This window comes from Corythoichthys intestinalis, chromosome 17 (genome assembly GCF_030265065.1).
Source record: "Corythoichthys intestinalis isolate RoL2023-P3 chromosome 17, ASM3026506v1, whole genome shotgun sequence".
Classification (NCBI taxonomy): domain Eukaryota; kingdom Metazoa; phylum Chordata; class Actinopteri; order Syngnathiformes; family Syngnathidae; genus Corythoichthys; species Corythoichthys intestinalis.
Window position 1 is genome coordinate 28,384,704 of NC_080411.1, and position 20,124 is coordinate 28,404,827.

The 20,124-nt window shown below is 38.2% G+C and overlaps 1 protein-coding gene across 1 annotated transcript in view; it reads right to left on the reverse strand.

Annotated features, from left to right (window-relative positions):
- Positions 1 to 1,010, reverse strand: part of slc45a2 (solute carrier family 45 member 2) — a 46,977-nt gene extending 45,967 nt beyond the window's left edge. The window contains exon 1 of the mRNA XM_057818134.1: positions 386 to 1,010. Coding sequence (XP_057674117.1) covers positions 386 to 854 — 469 coding nt within the window. The 5' untranslated portion in view covers positions 855 to 1,010. The remainder of the gene's footprint in view (positions 1 to 385) is intronic.
- Positions 1,011 to 20,124: the final 19,114 nt, after the last annotated feature.

Genomic DNA, 20,124 nt, shown 5'->3' on the forward strand with positions numbered 1-20,124 from the left:
TTGTGTCAGGCCTATTGAATACATTAAACTAGTATTCGATGTGTTTAAAAAATGATTAGAAAAGGTCACAAGTGCACTGAGGACTAAATTGCCTTTGGTGGTTTTCAATAAGTATGCTGTAGGTTGACTGTCCACTACATCTCTTTCAGTATCCAAGACTTAATTGGCCAGTTTGTTTATTCCTCGAGATATTAAAGACAGTTCATTAAAGACTACATTACCGTCAATATAAACTCATTTACAGACATTGACGTCCAATTCATCTTAATGGCTCTGAGTAAGTTAATGCACAGGAAAATTGAGGGAGAGCACCAGTCGACATCAGGACCGCAATACTACAAAACATCTGCCTCGAGTGACTGATTCCCTCTCTTTATTTTCTAACCTGAGATGACCAGATCTCCATTGAGGAACAGGGTGATGCCCACCAGCATGAGGAGGCCCAGGGTCAGGATGTATGGCCTTCGCCGCCCCCACGTTGAGCGGCAGTAGTCGCTGGCCGAGCCGATAACGGGTTGCAGCAGGAAACCCAGGATGGGGCTTATCAACCACACCAAGCTGTACATACTGCGCGGCAAGCCCACGCTTAGTAGCACGGGCGTGACAAATGCCGCTTCCACGGCGTAGCAGAATTCCCGTCCGAACATGACCAAGCCATGGAGAATCAGGCGCCCCCGCGAGCGCCTTGGGGGCTCCACTGCCCCGAAAATGGCGCCCTCTGCACTGTCCATGAAGTATTCTTTGGAGCCAGTCATATCCTTTGAGTTCTGATGCAGAGAGCTCGTATGCTTGGTGGGCTCCGCGACCCGGCAAGGCTGGGGCCTGGCAGATTGGTCTTCGGACAAAAGTGTCATGTTTGGAGGGGAACAATCTGTGAACTAAAAAGTCTAAAGAGCCACTCCTCGCATTGGTGCTAAATCCCCACTATTACTGCATAGCCAAGTGCAAGACCCCTCGGCTTTACCACTCATGTGAGTCCTAGCCGGCCTGTCTGGGAAGAGCTCAGTTGGGCTCTGGGAAGGGAGGGAAAAAGAGGAAAGAGAGGAGGAGGAAAGTTAGTCCTATTTATGTGATTACTAAACCTCTCTTCCCCTCAGTGGGCAAAGCAGAGACCTGGGGCTGCTCATGGGAATGTTTATGGCCTCGCGAGAGTATGAGCAGCAGTTCATAACATTCATTCAAGCACTTTTTTTTTTTTTTATGTTGCTTAAAACACTCCGACCAAACAAACAAACAAACCATCAAACAAACAAACAAAAAACACTACTGGCTTGTGAGATTGTATCCAGATTCCAGATAATTAAATTCCATGTGACCCATTTTCTTTAAACACAAAGTAATTGCTGAATGCTACAAGCTTTCTCTAACCCCATCTCAAAGAGCCAAAAGAGCCATTACATGTGCTGTCTTGATGACGCTTAGCGGAAAACACTCAGGTGACTTGAAGTTCTGCTCTGAGACCCCAAATTTCAGAATTGTCCTATATGCATGTGTGATACATCATTGGAAAGCTCAAAATCTCAATTTTCTGGGGGTAAAAAAATTTGAACAGGAGGGCATTTAAGAAAAAAAAACAACTTTTAAACCTCTAGACCAGGGGTCCCCAAACTACGGCCCGCGGGCCGGATACGGCCCGCAGCCACATTTGGTCCGGCCCCCTGAACAAAAAAAAAAAAAAAAAAATTGTAAAAAAAAAAAAAAAAAAAATTTTTTTTTTTTTTTCCAATAGAGTTATTTATGTCCTGGCTTTTTTCTGTGAAGAACTGAGCAATGGTTATTTGGTTATTATCTATTTAATTAATACAGTATTATTATATTATATTATATTACATTACATGATATTATATTATATTATATTATATTATATTATATTATATTATATTATATTATATTATATTATATTATATTATATTATATTATATTCAGGGGTGCACATAAGTGGTCCGCACATGCGTACTGGACGTAGACAAACGCGCTGGCCCTCAACGGCTTCCATACGCTTTTGCAGAGACGTCACCGGAGCTGCCGAAAAAAAGGACTTTTGCTGAAAAGTGGCTACAGGAGGTACCATGGCTAGAAGTGAATGATGCTCGCACGGAAATGCGGTACAAAATGTGCCGTGAGAATCCCAATGTCGCCGATTAGAGCAACGCATTTTATGTAGGGTCAAAGAATTTCAGCCATCCAAACTTTGAAAAGCACGAAAAAAACAGAGAGCATGTGGCAATTAAGCAAACTATCGATGTCAAACAGGACCCCACTCGCCCTATGGACATGTGGCGGAATAGGGCGGAATAAAGGTAATGAACAGCGACATGCACTGACAAACGTGTTTTTGCTCGCATTTTACAAAGCTAAACATACACGTTCAATGAGGTCTTATGAGGAGGACATCCCACTTTTAAAAAGGCTTGGAGTTAATGTGGGAGCCGCATAATGCCCTTTATTTTGAATTGGTGCTTTTATGTTTATTTCTTTACATTTCACTTCAAAGTACTGGCAATTTTGTTGTGCCAGTTGATGTTAATCAAGCATTAACTGTTAATATAATTAATCAAAGTTAATTGGCTCTAAGTAAAGCTTGTCATAAATTTATCGCATCAGGTGGGTCGGCTCTCAAGCTCAATGAGGACCAAGTCACATCTCCAGGTCCTCCTCTGAGAACCTGGGCAAAAAAATTATGTGCACCCCTGATTATATTATATTGTATTATATTATATTATATTAAGGGCTGTCAAAGTTATCGCGTTAACGGGCGGTAATTAATTTTTTTCATTAATCACGTTAAAATATTTGACGCAATTAACGCATATGCCCCGCTCAAACAGATTAAAATGACAGCAGTGTCATGTCCACTTGTTACTTGTGTTTTTTGTCTCCCTCTGCTGGCGCTTGGGTGCGACTGATTTTATGCACCATGAGCATTGTGTAATTCTTGACATCAACAATGGTGAGCTACTAGTTAATTTTTTTGATTGAAAATTTTACCAATTTTATTAAAACGAAAACATTAAGAGGGGTTTTAACATAAAATTTCTATAATTTGTACTAAAATCTATCTTTTAAGAACTACAAGTCGTTCTATCCAGGGATTGCTTTGACAGAATATTAATGTTAATGCCATCTTGTTGATTTATTGTTATAATAAACAAATACAGTACTTATGTACAGTATGTTGAATGTATATATCCGTCTTGTGTCTTATCTTTCCATTCCAACAATAATTTACAGAAAAATAAGGCATATTTTAGAGATGTTTGAATTGCGATTAATTACGATTAATTTTTAAGCTGTGATTAACTCGCTTAAAAATTTTAATCGTTTGACAGCCCTAATTATATTATATTATACTATATTATATTATATCATTTTTATTTTATTTACTTTGGTTCCGCGAAGAATCCAGAAAGGGTTATTTGATTGTGGCTTTCTGAAAAACAATACATTTTTACATTTAGGCACTCCTGCAATCGTCACACTTTTTCTGTTACAAACTGACCCCGGCCCCTCATCAGAGAAGAGAAGGGTTATGTGGCCCTCACAGGAAAAAGTTTGGGGACCCCTGCTCTAGACCCTAACTAGAGGTGATAGCATGAGAGAGCATAATTAAAGACAACATGATTTTAACAAGATATTATCGCGTACTTACCTTGTTTGGATCCAAAAACTCTGTGTTGCATGTCTCACCGAGTGTCAAGACACAGCTGTGAATGGCTACAGCCGGACTTTTTGGGGATTTTATGGGTGAAACACGGTGATATAACAAGGGTCGCAATGCAAAAATCGCAGACATCAAGGAGTGGTCGAGATTTCCCTTTTCAAATATTTACCCTTTTAAACTTTTTTTCCCCCAATTTTTCTTTGTTTGGATCAATTATTTATCATCTACAATATCGGAGATACTAATGCGACAGTAACAAAAAAATACAATTAAGCGATAGTTGTGAGGTGGATATCCGTGACTTTTTTTACAGACGCCATTTTTTTCATTGTGACGTAATTTGTTTAAAAGTTTAAAATATGCGAGTGAATAATTTTTTAAAGTCGTTTTTTTTTTAAACGAAATACTAGACATCAATTAATGATTCTAAGCTAAAAATGATCGACATTTCGAATAATAAATATATTTACTTCTTTTTATGGCTGGTTTGAAATAAAAGCGTTTGCGCGGTGTCTGTAGACGGGGGTCTCCAGGGTAAAATGGACAAATTTAATGTAGTTTGGGGCTTAATGGGATACAAAACTGTTAGTGCAGCATATAGACATATCATTCTATCAAACACAGCAGTTCTTTTGGCTTAAAATACAGCAGTTTATTTTAAAGAGGGGTGAGTTTTCTGCCATTTGCTTCTTTTGTCTCCATCTTTAAAGATTGCCATGTTGCCAGTGCTTTGTATAAAGAACCACTTAGAATATTTTACACAAACCACCCTGTATCACATCAATGCTGGCCACAAAAAGGAAATGCCAAGGGTGAATAAACTGTGAATCAATTTGCTTGAATAAAAAAAAATAACAGATAGGGGAAGATTTCATTTTAAATAACATGATTGTAATTATTTTAATCGTAGAGAAACATTAGAGCAGAACCCAGCATGAGTTCAAAGTGCTGTCAATTAGAGTGGCGGACAAAATGTTAACAACAAATTTGCATTGGATTTATATAACACTTACATTGCATTATTTTTTTAACTCAGCTCTAGATGTTGGTAAACAACAACTGTAGCCACAGCTGCTCTGGGGAAATCTGACAGAACCGAGGCAGCCAATGCTCACTTTTCTTTTACACAGGCAAGTAGGGTGAAGTATCTTGTCCAAGGATACAACAACAATGGGTACAGGTGGGAGCGGCAGGCTTACTCAATATTACTACATTAAAAGTGCCTGTGACACGATAAAAATAAAAATCTTAATTAGCATTATTATTGGAATTAAAATCCTATTTTGAGACGATTCGACTATATACAATAATTTAACAAAGCACAGATGATGAGAAATGAGTCTTTAAATCTGCCGTTTAGCTCCTCCTGTCATTGTAGTGCTCTGGCGCTTCCATCTGGGTGATGACATCGGCGGAACAGTGATTTCAGCAGATTTAAAATCCAGCCCAATAGAGGAGGAAGCATTTTTAAGCGATTCTGGTACAAATGTGGATCTTTCAAGTGATATTGTCGATCCATAGGAAGCCTGTGGCATACAGCCATACATGTTTGAGTCGTATTTGCAGGAGGAGGAAGATTCAGAACGAGAAAAAGCGACAGAGACAACAAACACGAGGCTGATGACCAGAGCATATTGTAAAATGTCATTAGTTTTTTTCTTTCTACTCCAAAATTTTTACAGGATATTCTTTGTATCTAAGTATTTTTCCCCGAGTGCTAAATAAATTGTATGGTCATCACAATAAACAGTCTGCTACTAAATGCAATATAAAATATTAATAATGCATTTAGTCAGTACAACAGGGCTAAATTACTGCATAAAAGTCAAAACTTCTTAAACCTCCCGAAAAACCTCCAGCTCTATTCCGGCTCTTGTCATTTCCCAACGGGGGCTTGGAGATGGACGAAAGAGTGTAAACAAAAGTGGAGTGTGAGAGCTATGCTACATGCTAACTCAAACCGGGCAGCTCTTTCAAGTCTCTTCCTCGCCTTTCGAAAACGAAAAATCCACAGAACTACCCCGACTCATGTCACACACCGCAGCAGGGGTGACAACCTTCGCCGATCGGCCAGCCCCCGGCAGCAAGCAAGTTTCGGCTCGCCATTCCCCTGTTGTAGCCCTGACAAGAGTGCTCATCACTGGGGACACAGCTGGGGAATGAACGCTGAAAATGGCGCATTCTCGGTGGACAAACCAGCCGATGTCGTAGCGCGTGGCTGCCAAAGCCCAAGCTGAGGATCGCACTCTCTCGTTGGGCACACGAAGCGGGCCAAGAGGGGTGGCAGTCTCGACACAATCGAGAACCGCAGACGAGAGCGGGGGTCTCCCCGGGCCCAAGACAAGGATAGCGCTCTCTCGGCGGGCACGCGAAAAGGGCCGAGGGAGATGGAAGTCTCGACACAATCAAGAACCGTAGACTAGAGCGTCGGCCGAGGGAGGCGGCCACGCCCACATTTAGAGTGGACTTGGAGCATTGTCACCCACAAAATGCAAGCCACCTCCTTATTAAAATGTGTGCCAAAATCCCAGTATTTGACATAATATAAAACACGTAGCTTACTCACTTGTTCGTCCGTCCAAGGGCCGCGCCATTGTCATACTTGCCAGACTTTGCCCATTCTTCACTGTGAACAGTTTCTTTTTATAACCAAGAAAAGCTCACACCACTCTCCCTGGTGTAGCAACAAAAGCCTGCAGCACATTGGGCTGGCCTGACGCGAAAAAATAAATTCGCAAAATCAGCTGGACAAGCAGCCCTTTTGCATACAGCAGTATGGCTGTATAGTGAAGATAATGTCTCCCGTTAACGTCACATCCGCCTTCTTCCTCAATTCGAGACAGTGGCCGGAAGTAAAAAAAATTGAATAAATATATCGATCACGTCCGCACACATCCAAGTGGTCCATTTCATTCAGGAGCATAAAATATCGCGTGTAATATGAAATAAACATGCTTTTTTGTGTCACAGGCACTTTAAAGTATATAATGGGATATAAAGTACCTTGCTAAAAGAAGTGTTACGAGCTCATTACCACTTCATTTAGTGAGGGGACATCATAGGGAGGGGATACACCTAATACTTGATAGGATAAGAAGAGGGAAGTCAGCACAGATTTGGGTATGATCATTTTTATTGTATATACTGTATTAATTTTGAATTTATATTATTGCTTTGTGTGTATGAGAATGCAATTTCAGTTGTTCGTAAAAAATGATGCTCTTACTCGTGATTTTTTTACCTGTCGCCAAATTTATACACTTTATGTAATACATAAACTAATACTTACATACTAATACCTCCTCAATAAACTACAATATCTCCAAAACTCCACTGTACGCCTTTTCACCCATAACCCGTATTGGAATCACAGACCCCTGTCCTCCACAAACTGCACTCCCTTCCCATTTCACACATGATACGGTTAAAATCAGCCTTCTCACATACAAAGCACTCAATAACTTGGCCCCTGCTTACCTTACAGACCTTCTCAGTCCCCACACCCCCTCCCATTACCTCCACTCATCTAATGGAAACATTCTTGCACTGCCCCCACAAATAACACAACGAACTTGGGGGGGGGGGGGGGGGGACAGAGCCTACGCCGTTGCTGCCCCCTCCCTTTGGAACTCACTCCCTAAACCTATCCGCACCAGTTCAGACCTTCCTATATTCAAAAAAGTGTAAAAACTCTCCTTTTTAAACTGGCTTTTAATTTATAATTCTTTTCTGTATTATTTTGTTCTGCTCAGGTTAATTGCTGTTTTTCTTTGTTTCAATTGTAAAGAGTCTTTGAGCATCGGTAAAAGCGCTCTATAAATAAAATGTATTATTATAAAAATGCGTTATAATTTTTTTGTATGATGCAAATTATAGACTTAAGGCATCTATAAAAAAGCTTTGAGGCTGCTGTGAATGTCACTATTTTCTCGACAATAGGCATCAAAGGTTTTACAAACCTGCCCAAAAGTAATAATTTAACATCCTTCGAGTATTTATAATCACCAGAAAAGGGTTTAAATAAACAGTCATGTGACTTGATTTGACTCCACTTAATTCGTTGTGTTTTTTCCTTTCTGAAAAAAATATTTCGGGCCGAATCTGGAAGATGGTATCGGTGAAGATATTTAACTCTGATCCACAAATTACTTAAAAAAAAAAAAAAATACCAGCGAAATCATCTTCATCTCTGTTTGATTTTATTTCTGTTCATTTCATTGTTTAGGGCTGAGTCTGTGGTCAGAATTAAAACTCGGGACAGACCATGGGAACACATTCATAACATTCCATCAGATATCAGGAAGTTATGATGGATAAGTATGCAGATAAAAGTGGTCAGTCAACCAAATTCTACATTTAAAACTGCTTTTTAAAAAGTATTATGGCTTGTGCAGTCGCAACATAACATCGCAACAATTATGATCATCATATCAGCTGTACACCAGAGCACCCATGTACAGTGTATCACAAAAGTTAGTACACCTCTAGCATTTCTGCAGATATTTAAGTATATCTTTTCATGGGACAACACTGACAAAATGACACTTTGACACAATGAAATGTAGTCTGTGTGCAGTTTATATAATACGGTTAATTTATAGGGCTGTCAAACGATTAAATTTTTTAATCGAGTTAATTACAGCTTAAAAATTAATTAATCGTAATTAATCGCAATTCAAACCATCTATAAAATATTCCATTAATTCTGTAAATTATTGTTGGAATGGAAACATAAGACACAAGACGGCTATATACATTCAACATACGGTACATAAGTACTGTATTTGTTTATCATAACAATAAATCAACAAGATGGCATTAACATTATTAACCTTCTCTTAAAGCGATCCATGGATAGAAAGACTTGTAAATCTTAAAAGATAAATGTTAGTTCAAGTTACAGAAATTTTGTATTAAAACCCCTCTTAATGTTTTCGTTTTATTAATATTTGTAAAATTTTCAATCAAAAAATAAACTAGTAGCTCGCCATTGTTGATGTCAATAATTACACCATGCTCACTCTTGGTACTGGTGCTAACCCATAAAATCAGCTGGACCCAAACGCCAGCAGAGGGCGCCAAACACCAAAAAACAGGTAACAAGCTGACATTACTATGTACTGTCAATTTAGTCTGTTTGAGCGGGGCATGTGCGTTAATTGCATCAAATATTTTAACTAGGGCTGTCAAACGATTAAAATTTTTAATCGAGTTAATTACAGCTTAAAAATTAATTAATCGTAATTAATCGCAATTCAAACCATCTATAAAATATGGCATATTTTTCTGTAAATTATATATATATTCTGTAAAATAATTTGTTGGAATGGAAAGATAAGACACAAGATGGATATATACATTCAACATACGGTACATAAGGACTGTAGTGTACATTTCACTCTTCTGTCATTTAAATCTGTCTATGCTGTCCTCACTCCGAAGCGTCTACTTTTTCCAAAGCTAGACAGTTAGTGAACGACGCCTTAATAATCAGACTTCTTCCTTTTTCATCTGATTTATTAATAAAATGGTGTCAAACCACTGTCCTGTTTAGACTGTAGTGAAACTACAAAAAAAAGTACACAAGCATCGCATTAGCAACAACGTTAGGTTAGCACGCTATACAGGTTCACTAAACATAAACAAAAAGCGTCTCATACAAAAAATATAACATTTCGCTTACTAACATAATATGTACATTCTTTACAACAACCATACTTACGGACAAATCTTGTCCAAGGATCATATAAGCACAACATTACAACGTAGGCGTCAGCCCGAGACGTCGTGCAGCCATATTGAACTGGCAAGAAAGCAATAAACCATGTCGCAAAGCAACCACAAGAGTTCGCTGTTAGACAGCACAAAAAAACCTTGCTGTAAAACTTACCAAAAGGCAGAATACTGTCTGAGCGGGACATGTGCGTTAATTGCGTCAAATATTTTAACGTGATTAATTAAAAAATGGCGGCACGGTGGCTTAGTGGTTAGCACGTCTGCCTCACAGTTCTGAGATCAAGGGTTCAATCCCGGGCTTCGGCCTTCCTGTGTGGAGTTTGCATGTTCTCCCCGTGCCTGCGTGGGTTTCCTCCGGGAACTCCGGTTTCCTCCCACATCCCAAAAACATGCATGGTAGGCTGATTGAACACTCTAAATTGTCCGTAGGTGTGAGTGTGTGCGTGAATGGTTGTGTGTCTCCTTGTGCCCTGCGATTGGCTGGCAACCAATTCAGGGTGTCCCCTGCCTACTGCCCGAAGTTAGCTGGGATAGGCTCCAGCACCTCCGCGACCCTCGTGAGGAATGAGCGGCATGGAAAATGAATGAATGAATGAATAATTAAAAAATTAATTACCGCGCGTTAACGTGGCAATTTTGAGAGCCCTAATTTTAAAGTGATTAATTTTAAAAAATTAATTACCGCCCATTAACGCGATAATTTTGACAGCCCTATTAATTCATTTTCCCGTCAAAATAACTCAAAATGTAGCCATTAATATCTAAACCCCTGTCAACAAAAGTGAGTACACCGCATAGAAACTACGTACATCCCTAAATGTCCAAATTAAGTACTGCTTGTCATTTTCCCTCCAAAATTTCATGTGACAGGAGTGCTGTCAGCATTGCTGCAGAGATTGAAGAGGTGGTTGGTCAGTCTGTTAGTGCTCAGACCATACACCGCACTCCACATCAAATTGGTGTGCATGGTTGTCACTCCAGGAGGAAGCCTCTTCTGAAGACGGTACACATGAAAGCCCGCAAACAGTTTGCTGAAGACATGTCAACAAAGCACATGGATTACTGGAACCTTTGGCTTTCTTGTTCACGGACGTGCACACCACGCTCAAATTTTTCTATCATTTCCATCTTCATTTCAATGGTAAGTGTCAGCTTTTCCCTTTTTTTTCACCACCTGCACTAACATTCTTGGAACCTATGTTGATTTCTCTCACAAGAACATCAGCCATGCGTCCATCTTGCGGGAAAACAAACTGCGGCGCTGTCATATATCGTTGTATTTTGAGCATGTCGTCGGATGTAGTAACAAATGGGGAGTCAAAATTTTACATCGGATGTCGTAAAGATCGTGTGTCGAAGCGGTCATAAGTTGAGGTACGTAATATATAAATTAGTGTTTTTGTGCTTGCTGTGACAAATGCTTATGCAACTGATTTTCATTTGTACTTCCTTATGGTGGCAATCCCACGAGTATTTTCAAAGAAAAAGCTCACTGGCAATATCTTCTCAGGTCATGCTTCTGGAAACAAACACCTACAATTCTTCATGATGATTTATGAAGAAAACAAAAAGTATGCGACTTATGTTTACTCATGGTCTTGACTTTCTTTGGGGGTTTTCTTTAAATTAAATAATCTGAAGACAATGCTTATCTGTTACTGCCATTTTTCATTACAGTATATTGTATAGTGCCACTGCCACCAAACCACCACAGTTCTTTAGAATTCTTTTGTGTGATAAAACCAGCATGATCTTAAGGCTATTGTACATTTCTCTAAATGTTACTCAAAACTAAGCAGCAATTCCTTTCAAAAATGGAAAAGTGTTGAAACCTTTTTAAATATTTGCCCATGCTGCAGCCTCGCCATGATTCATTCGATATTTTTTGGCCGGCATTGATTGGAACAGAGCCGGAGGTTCCCTCCATCCCCAATCATTACTTTTTCACTGTGCATATTTGCTGCTGTGCTGCTTCACAATTATTCACTCTTAATTAGTTTAGTTTGTTAAGTATGATTACTGTAATTTTCGGACTATGAGGCGCGCCTGACTATAAGGCGCCACCAGCTAAATTTGACACGGACATGGCATTTGTTCATATATAAACCGCACTGGATTATAAGCAGCAACTGTCCTCACTGTTTTATGAGATATTTACATCGAAATATATTAACCGGTAACACTTTATTTGATAACGGGATCATAAGACTTTCATAAGACCAAATGATCCACCATGAAGCTTTGAACCAATTGGCTGCAAAGCTTCATTTCTTCAGGAAGCTTCATTTGGCCTTCACTGCTCCCTTTTGGGAGACAGTTATCCACTGCTGCCCCCTGATGTCAACACTGTTGTCGTCCAACATGCCTCCTAGCATGCATTGCAGTGCTACAGATGTACAGTAAATAACAATCAAAATTAATCTTCTGTGCTAATTTATTCAGTTACTGTTCCATTTTTTTTTTTAATTATTTGCTAGTTATGATATTTGGTAACACTTTATTTGACTGTGGTGCCGTAAGACTGTCATAAGACAATCGTAATTATGATATGACACTGTCATTAGCATTAATGAATGCTTATAACAGATGTCATTTAGTATCAACCGGCAAATGATCTCACTTTTGAATGGATGTAAAAGATTCGAGGTGGACAAAAATGGAGTTAGTGCCGTAATTTGCCGGATGACAGTTAGTGACATCTGTCATAAGCATTCAGTAATGCCCATGATATTGTCATGTCATGATTATACGGTCTTATGTCAAATAAAGTGTTACTTATTAACCCAGATGAATCAACAAATAAGCCACACTGAACTATAAGCCGCAGGATTCAAAATGATGGAAAAAAGTAGCGGCTTATAGTCCAAAAAATTGCGGTAGGTGGAAAAATAATCACAGAATTATCTAAAATAATAATAATGAACAGTCTAGCTGAAAACCTCAGTCAAAAGAAATGATAAAATATAGTTAGTGTTGGCCATGTGTAATACACAAGAATCATTATACAGCAAAATCTCAGCAAATTGGTCCTTGAAGTGGCCCAGGAAATGGCAAAAATGTCTCTATAGTTGCCACTTCCAGTCAAAGTAGGTCGTATTTTTTCTGTATTTGTTTTAAGGTAAATCATTGTTCTTTTATTTTAAATAACCAGACGTCAAAAGTGCAAGAGTTCTACTGTTATACAACCATCAGCCTTGATTATTTTTTATTTATTTATTTTTTAACATTTTTGCCATTCACTTCAAAGGCCAGGTTGAGTCAGAGATTTGATTTGATTTATAATAATAAATCTGAACTGTGGGCTGGGCAACCATCAGAAGAAAAAAATTTTTTTTTTAATAATTCCTGGCCATATTTTTCAGTACGTACCAGTAATGTTCAATGACTCACCCAAAACACTTAACTGTAATAGTGTTGGTCTGCAAGCTGGATTTTTCCATCTTGCTTGAAAGCAGCCATTCACTATTAAAAATAACACAACTTGTCTGAAAGAATAAAAACCAATAAATCTTAAGAAATCAGTTGTAGACACTTTTTGTTTGTTTACATTTTGGTTAAAAACTACTGTAATTTTCAGACTATAAGCCGCTACTTTTTTCCTTCATTTTGAATCCTGCGGCTTATAGTCCAGTGCGGCTTATTTGTTGATTTATTTGGGTTAAAAGTTAACACTTTATTTGACAGTAACGTCATAAGACCGTCATAATCATGACATGACACTATCATGGGCATTAATGAATGCTTATGACAGATGTTATTAAGTGTCATCTGGCAAATTATGTCACTAACTCCATTTATGTACAGCTCGGCTATTTTACATCAATTCAAAAGTGAGATAATTTGCCGAAAAACACTGACATCCGTTATAAACATTTATTAATGCTCATGACAGTCTCATGCCGAAATTATGATTGTCTATTGACATTCTTATGGCGCCACTGTCAAATAAAGTGTAACCAGTTAATGTAGCAATTAATGAAACAACTAGAACAGTAACTAAAGAAATAATTAGAACAGAACATGAATTTTGATTGTTATTTACATCTGTAGTGCTGCAATGCATGCTAAGAGGCATGTTGGACAACAGTTTTGACAGCAGGTGGTAGCAGAAGTTGACTGTCTCCTCCAAGGGAACAGTGATGGCCAAATGAAGCTTCTTGAAGCAATGAAGCTATTTGGTTCAAAGCTTCATGGTGGCTCATTTGATCTTAGACATCCTTATGCTGCCGCTGTCAAATAAAGTGTTACCGGTTAATATCTTTTGTAAATATCCCATAATACAGTGAGGATGGCTGTGGCTTATAGTCCAGTGCGGCTTATCTATGAACAAATGTGGTTTTCGTGTCAAATTTGGTGCGGCGGCTTAAAGTCAGGTGGGCCTTATAGTGCGAAAATTACTGTACGTTAATTCAAAATTGGGGCTCATTGTCTCGCTTACGGGCACGTCAGCATGGTCAAAAGGCTTGAGCATAAAACCTACAACCTTTGGGTTGGCAGACGACCACTCAACCAACTGTGGGTATTTTTTTCCACATGACGTCGTGTGTTGACACAGGTGGCATATCACAGTGTAAAGTGTGCTTCAAAAACAATAATCAAACACATTCTGCAACAACCATCAATAGTGACTACTAATGTGTGGTTTGTGTGCATGTGTGTGTGTGTGGGGGGGGGGGGGGGGGGGGGTTACTTCGCCCCAATTTACTTAGCTTTATCTAGTGATTTCACAGCTTGCCACATGCTTTTGATACGGTGCGACTACTCCTTTGAAGCTATTTTTAACAGAATTTTTAGGGTTAACATGAAGGTCTTGTCGCTGCTTTGGAGCCGCTAAAGAAAGCTCAATCAAGGAAGCATGAAAAGTAATCTTGCACAATTTTCCACCCACCGCCATCCTCACTGTATTTGATGGCATTCGACAGGCATGTTTGCTAGAGGAAAACATGCTATTAAAGCACAAAAAGATTACTAAAAACGTTTAGCAGTTAATTTAATCTTTTTCTCTATGTAGTTGAATTCAGGGGAGTCATACAAAGTTTATCTTTAAAGGACACTGATCAAAGCATTAGACCAATTGTAAAATTGTTATTACAGGATTTATTTGATACTTACCAGGGCTGCCTACCATAATTTTCGCACTATAAGACGCACCTGACAATAAGCTGCCACCCACCAAAATTGATATGAAAATGGCATATGCTCATAGATAAGCCGCAGCTGACCTCACTGTATTATGGGATATTTACATCAAAAGATATCAACTGGTAACACTTTATTTGACAGCGACATCATAAGACTGTCATATGACCAAATGAAACACCATGAAGCTTTGAACCAATTGGTTGCGAAGCTTCATTGCTTCAAGAAGCTTCATTTGGCCATCACTGCTCTCTTGGGCGAGACAGTCAACCTCTGCTGCCATCTGCTGTCAACACTGTTGTCGACCAACATGCCTCCTAGCATGCATTGCAGCGCTACAGATGTAAATAACTAATTAAAATTCTTGAAATGTTAGATTGTTGGAACCTAGCCCGAGCCTGACTTCCTTCAAAAAGAGTGTTCTTGATATAGTATAGCCAACCAGGCAGTTTGTCTACATGTTGCGCTGCCATTGAGGTTGAAACACGGTTCAAATCATGTACGCAATCTTAAATCCAGTTCACTTAAAATTTTGAGTACAATTGACCTAACGAAACTCCAATTTGCTCAAAATTTTGAGCTTTAAGCAACAACTTGACTTTGTAAGTTAACCATCAAAACTTGAAATTGCAATGAAATAGCAGAACTTGAAAGAAGTTGTGCCACGACTTTTAATGAATGCTTATGACCAAGGGCGTATGTTTGGTCTTAATATTGGTAGGGACGATATAACACCATAACCTGCATGTACAATTTTTCCTGGGGACGGGACATTTATAAAACCAAATAGACTGGGTAAACGGGGGTCAGGGCTATATTTCTCACCAATATGAACCTAATTAATTGATAGGATAAATGATCAATGCAAAATAAATCTGTCTTGACTTTTCCTAACTTAAATGTGTATTGGTTCAGGTGATACACCGTTCGATTCAAACCTTGGTTTTCAAAAACTACTAAAAGAAACATTTTGAAAACTTCCACAATAAATGTCTGGTATTTATTAGCAAATTTAAATAGCAATCTTTGAACACAAATTATCTTAACATACACAAGAAATACAAACTTGTTAATCATCAATTGAGCATTTATAACGGGGTAATCCTTAGTTCACTACATTTCTTACAGATTAATTAACGTTAACAGTAGAAAACACGCAAGAGGATATTTCTCAACACAGCTTCCTCCTCGATTTCAAGAAATTCTGATGGAGGTCAGACTTTCAATAGCAAAATTAGTGGTGTGTTCTCCACCTCCACAACATTGATGTCTTTTCACATTACTTACAGTGGCTGCTGCTGGCGGGAAAACACTTCTAATATCCCTCGTCTTCGAAGGGGGCGGAGGAGGCGGCATGTTGTATTTCTGTGGGGGAGGGGGGATCAAGTCATCAGCCAATCAAATGGGCATTTGAGGGGAAAAATGGACTGGCACATTCAGCAAGTGAAAAGGGGTCAATGTAAGTCTGAACATAATGAAAGTATTGTAGTTCACTTAATAATGGTCGGGTCAGTCCTAGCCTTACAAGATATGGGAAGACAATCTAAATGACCTATATAACTGAAGCCATTATATAATGCAAATAAGGTTGCTTAAAAGTCGGTGGGGACAATTTCAGCATCCTGAAAAGTTGGAAGTGTTGTGTCCCTACCGCCCCTATGCAAACCTACGCCCTTGTTTATGACTAGGGTTGTTCCGATCATGTTTTTTTGCTCCCGATCAGATCCCGATCGTTTTAGTTGGAGTATCTGCCGATCCCGATATTTCCCGATCCGATTGCTTTTTTTGCTCCCGATTCAATTCCAATTATTCCCGATAATTTTTCCCGATCATATACATTTTGGCAATGCATTAAGAAAAAAATGAATAAAACTCGAACGGATATATACATTCAACAGACAGCACATAAGTACTGTATTTGTTTATTATGACAATAAATCCTCAAGATGGCATTTACATTATTTACAATCTTTCTGTAAAAGGGATCCACGGATAGAAAGACTTGTGACTTTGTATATTGTGACTAAATATTGCCATCTAGTGTATTTGTTGAGCTTTCAGTAGATGATACTGTAGTGCCTACGACTGCCCAAATGCATGATGGGAAGTAGAACCATTACTGTGCCTAGTGCTACCAATTGATATATCTTCTCTGCGTTGGGAAATAACATAAGGTGTTAAGAAAAAGGTCAATTGCGACCTTGCTTCCCCACATTGCATCCCATGATATTTCTAATCTTAGGGAGAGGGATTGTAAGGCTTTAGCCAATTAAATAAAGGCTCCAAAGGCTGCCAAAATTCACTCTACTCATTTTACGCTGCCTTTTATCTCTCTATATAGGTAAAACGGCGCCATTACAGATTGAGCGCGACAATGCGCGAGTGGGTCGTGTATGGAGGTAGATTTGTGTCTTTATTATTCAATCATAAAAAAAGTTGCTTCAATCAAATAAAAAGTTGCTTCAATTAAAATATATATTTTCAATCGAAGAAAACGTCTCTTCAATTTAAAAAAATGTGTTTTAATGCAAAAATAAATTTGAAACTCAAAAAAATATAATTGAAAACTATTTTTCTTTGATTCAAAAATTTTTTTTTGATTTAAGTCAAGTTTTTTTTTTTTTAATTGAAACACCATTTTTGATTGAAGTCATGTCATTTTGCGTTTGGACCACATTTTGGCTAGGACATTTGTGTCTTTATTATTCAATCAAAAATTAAGTCTCTTCAAACAAAAAAATATATATTTTCAAAAGAAAACCACTTCAATCAAAAATTTTTAAAATATTCAATCGTAGAAAAAAAAGTTTAAATGTGAAAAAATATTTGAGACTCAGAAATTCGCATTTGAATACTTTATTTTTCATTCAAACCATTTTCTTTGATTGAAGCAATCCTTTTTGTGTTTGAGTCATATTAGGGGTAGGACATTTGTGTCAAAATCATTCAATCGCAATAAAAGTTGCTTTAATCAAAAAACTATTTTTAATCAAAGAAAAAAATCATTTGCAAAAATATTTTTTTTTGAAAATATATTTTTTTATTTGAAATATATATATTTTTTATTGAAGTATCACTTTTTTTGAAAAGCAAAAAGTTTTAAACTCTTTTTTTTTCAAAGTGGAAAAAGTTTTGAACACACTTTTTTTTTGAAGTGGGAAAAGTTTTGAAGGCACTTTTTTTTTCGATTGAATCATTTTGACACAAAGATTCAACTTCAACGCTAGTTCCGGTGTGTTTGAGTGGCAGCTGATTGCGCCAATGGCATAAAAGTATGAAGCAAGAATAATGGCCACCAGGGCTCCATCCAGCCATCGGAGTCTCCTGGAGTCCAAGCCGAATATAGGGCACCGGTACGGGGGTGTGACATCGGCATTTCACCAGAGTACCCGCAACGACACGTTGCCCTGTCGCGGCACACTGGTCGGACCCCGATATCACCCCCCAGGCGCGGAGGCCGGCTGTCGAGTGGACGGTCCGCGAATGTCACGACACTCATTCAAAGTTGAAGCGACCGTCTTATGGCAGTCTTATGACGCCGCTGTCAAATAGTGTTAGCTATTAACCCAAATAAATCGACAAATAAGCTGCACTGGACTATACTATGCACGATTCAAAATGGGGGGGGGGGGGGTAGCAGCTTATAGTCCGTAAATTACGGTAATTAACTTATTAATTACACCGCAAATTAGTGCGTTTATTAAAATTAATTAATTATCGCACACTTAATCGAATTTTAACCAGACACGAAGATTTTAAGATTGGAGGACCTTCATTCACCTCACGAGTGCCAGTCAAAGGAGGAGTAAGGTAAAAAGCAGGGTTGGACACGGCTCAGGCAATTCAGACGAAATTGCCAAAGCTGCATTTTCTAAAGGTACTCATTACTTACCTAGAATGAGACATCTATTTAACCCTTGCTGGACCTCACTCGACCACCCAACTTTGAGCCACATGTGCACACGTTACGTTCTCCAACTAAAAGTGAGCTGCTAATACTTGCAATCCACTGGTCAGGCTAATGATAAGTAGGATACTAAGCATGTACAAGTCCTGCTTACCAATTAGAAATGAGATGAGGCTCACGAAAAGGGAGCGAAAAGAGTAATTTATCGCCTTCATAACTGTAATATCACAGTAGAGCCTTTTTTTTATGAGACGACCGTGGACTTGGAAATGGCTACAGTGAAACAAGAAGCGGAGTTGAGACGATTAATTCCCAGGACAAAGGGTTCATCCATCATTAGGAAGGATTTTTATTAAGGCTGTCAAACGATTAAAATTTTTAATCGAGTTAATCACAGCTTAAAAATTAATTGGTCATAATTAATCGCAATTCAAACCATCTATAAAATATGCCATATTTTTCTGTAAATTATTGTTGGAATGGAAAGATAAGACACAAGATGAATATATACATTCAACATGCTATACATACTGTAAGTACTGTATTTGTTTATTATAACAATAAATCAACAAGATGGCATTAACATTATTAACATTCTGTTAAAGCGATCCATGGATAGAAAGACTTGTAGTTCTTAAAAGATAAATGTTAGTACAAGTTATAGAAATTTTATATTAAAACCCCTCTTAATGTTTTCGTTTTAATAGTTTCTAAAATTTTCAATCAAAAAATAAACTAGTAGCTCGCAATTGTTGATGTCAATAATAAATATGGTGCTAAAACCCATAAAATCAGTCGCACCCAAGCGCCAGCAGAGGGCGACAAAACAACAAAAAACACAAGTGACAAGTGGAAATGACACTTTGCTGTCATTTTAATCTGTTTGAGCGGGGCATGTGCGTTAAATGTGTCAAATATTTTAATGTGATTAATTTTAAAAATTAATTACCGCCCGTTAACGCGATAATTTTGACAGCCCTAATTTTTATATGAGACTGCAGATGTCCACCAGAAAAATATCCTTTGCAAAACTAAGTGCTGGGGTATGAAGAATTGTGAATAAAATCGAATCACAGTATCTGCCAGAAAAATCGAGATGAATTTTTTTATGAAATCGTTCAGCCGCACTTGGGAATAAAAGAAAAATGGCATTTTAGAGAGTACTCTAGACCAGTGGTCCCCAACCTTGCAATGTGTGGCAGAAAATGACGGTAAATATAAAATAACATGTCGAGGCTAAAAACGTATATTAAGCGCAGGGAAAATGTCACTCACCATACACTGAATCAACATTTTTTTTTAACAGCGGCCTCTCCTAAAACTTGTCGACAAATATCCGTGGTCGCAAGGATAATGAGTTCTACTCCAATCGTGAAAGGTTTCTTAGCTTTAACAATACGGTTCGCCATGAGGTATGATGCTCTCAGTGCAATCGCTTTTGATGCCTCGTTTGCTAGCTTTTAGCCACATATTATTCAGAATGGATTAGGTTGTAGGCTCCTCTTCTGGCTCACCAGGTGGCCTTTTACACGTAAAAAAGCTGTCCAAAGACGTCTCCACCCGCAGCACACAGCCAACAGCAGCTAAATGTAGTAACTACAAAAATATGTAATCATATTAATATAAATTGTGGGTTCACAATTAACAAAATATACCCTTAGGTTCATTTTGTTATTAACTG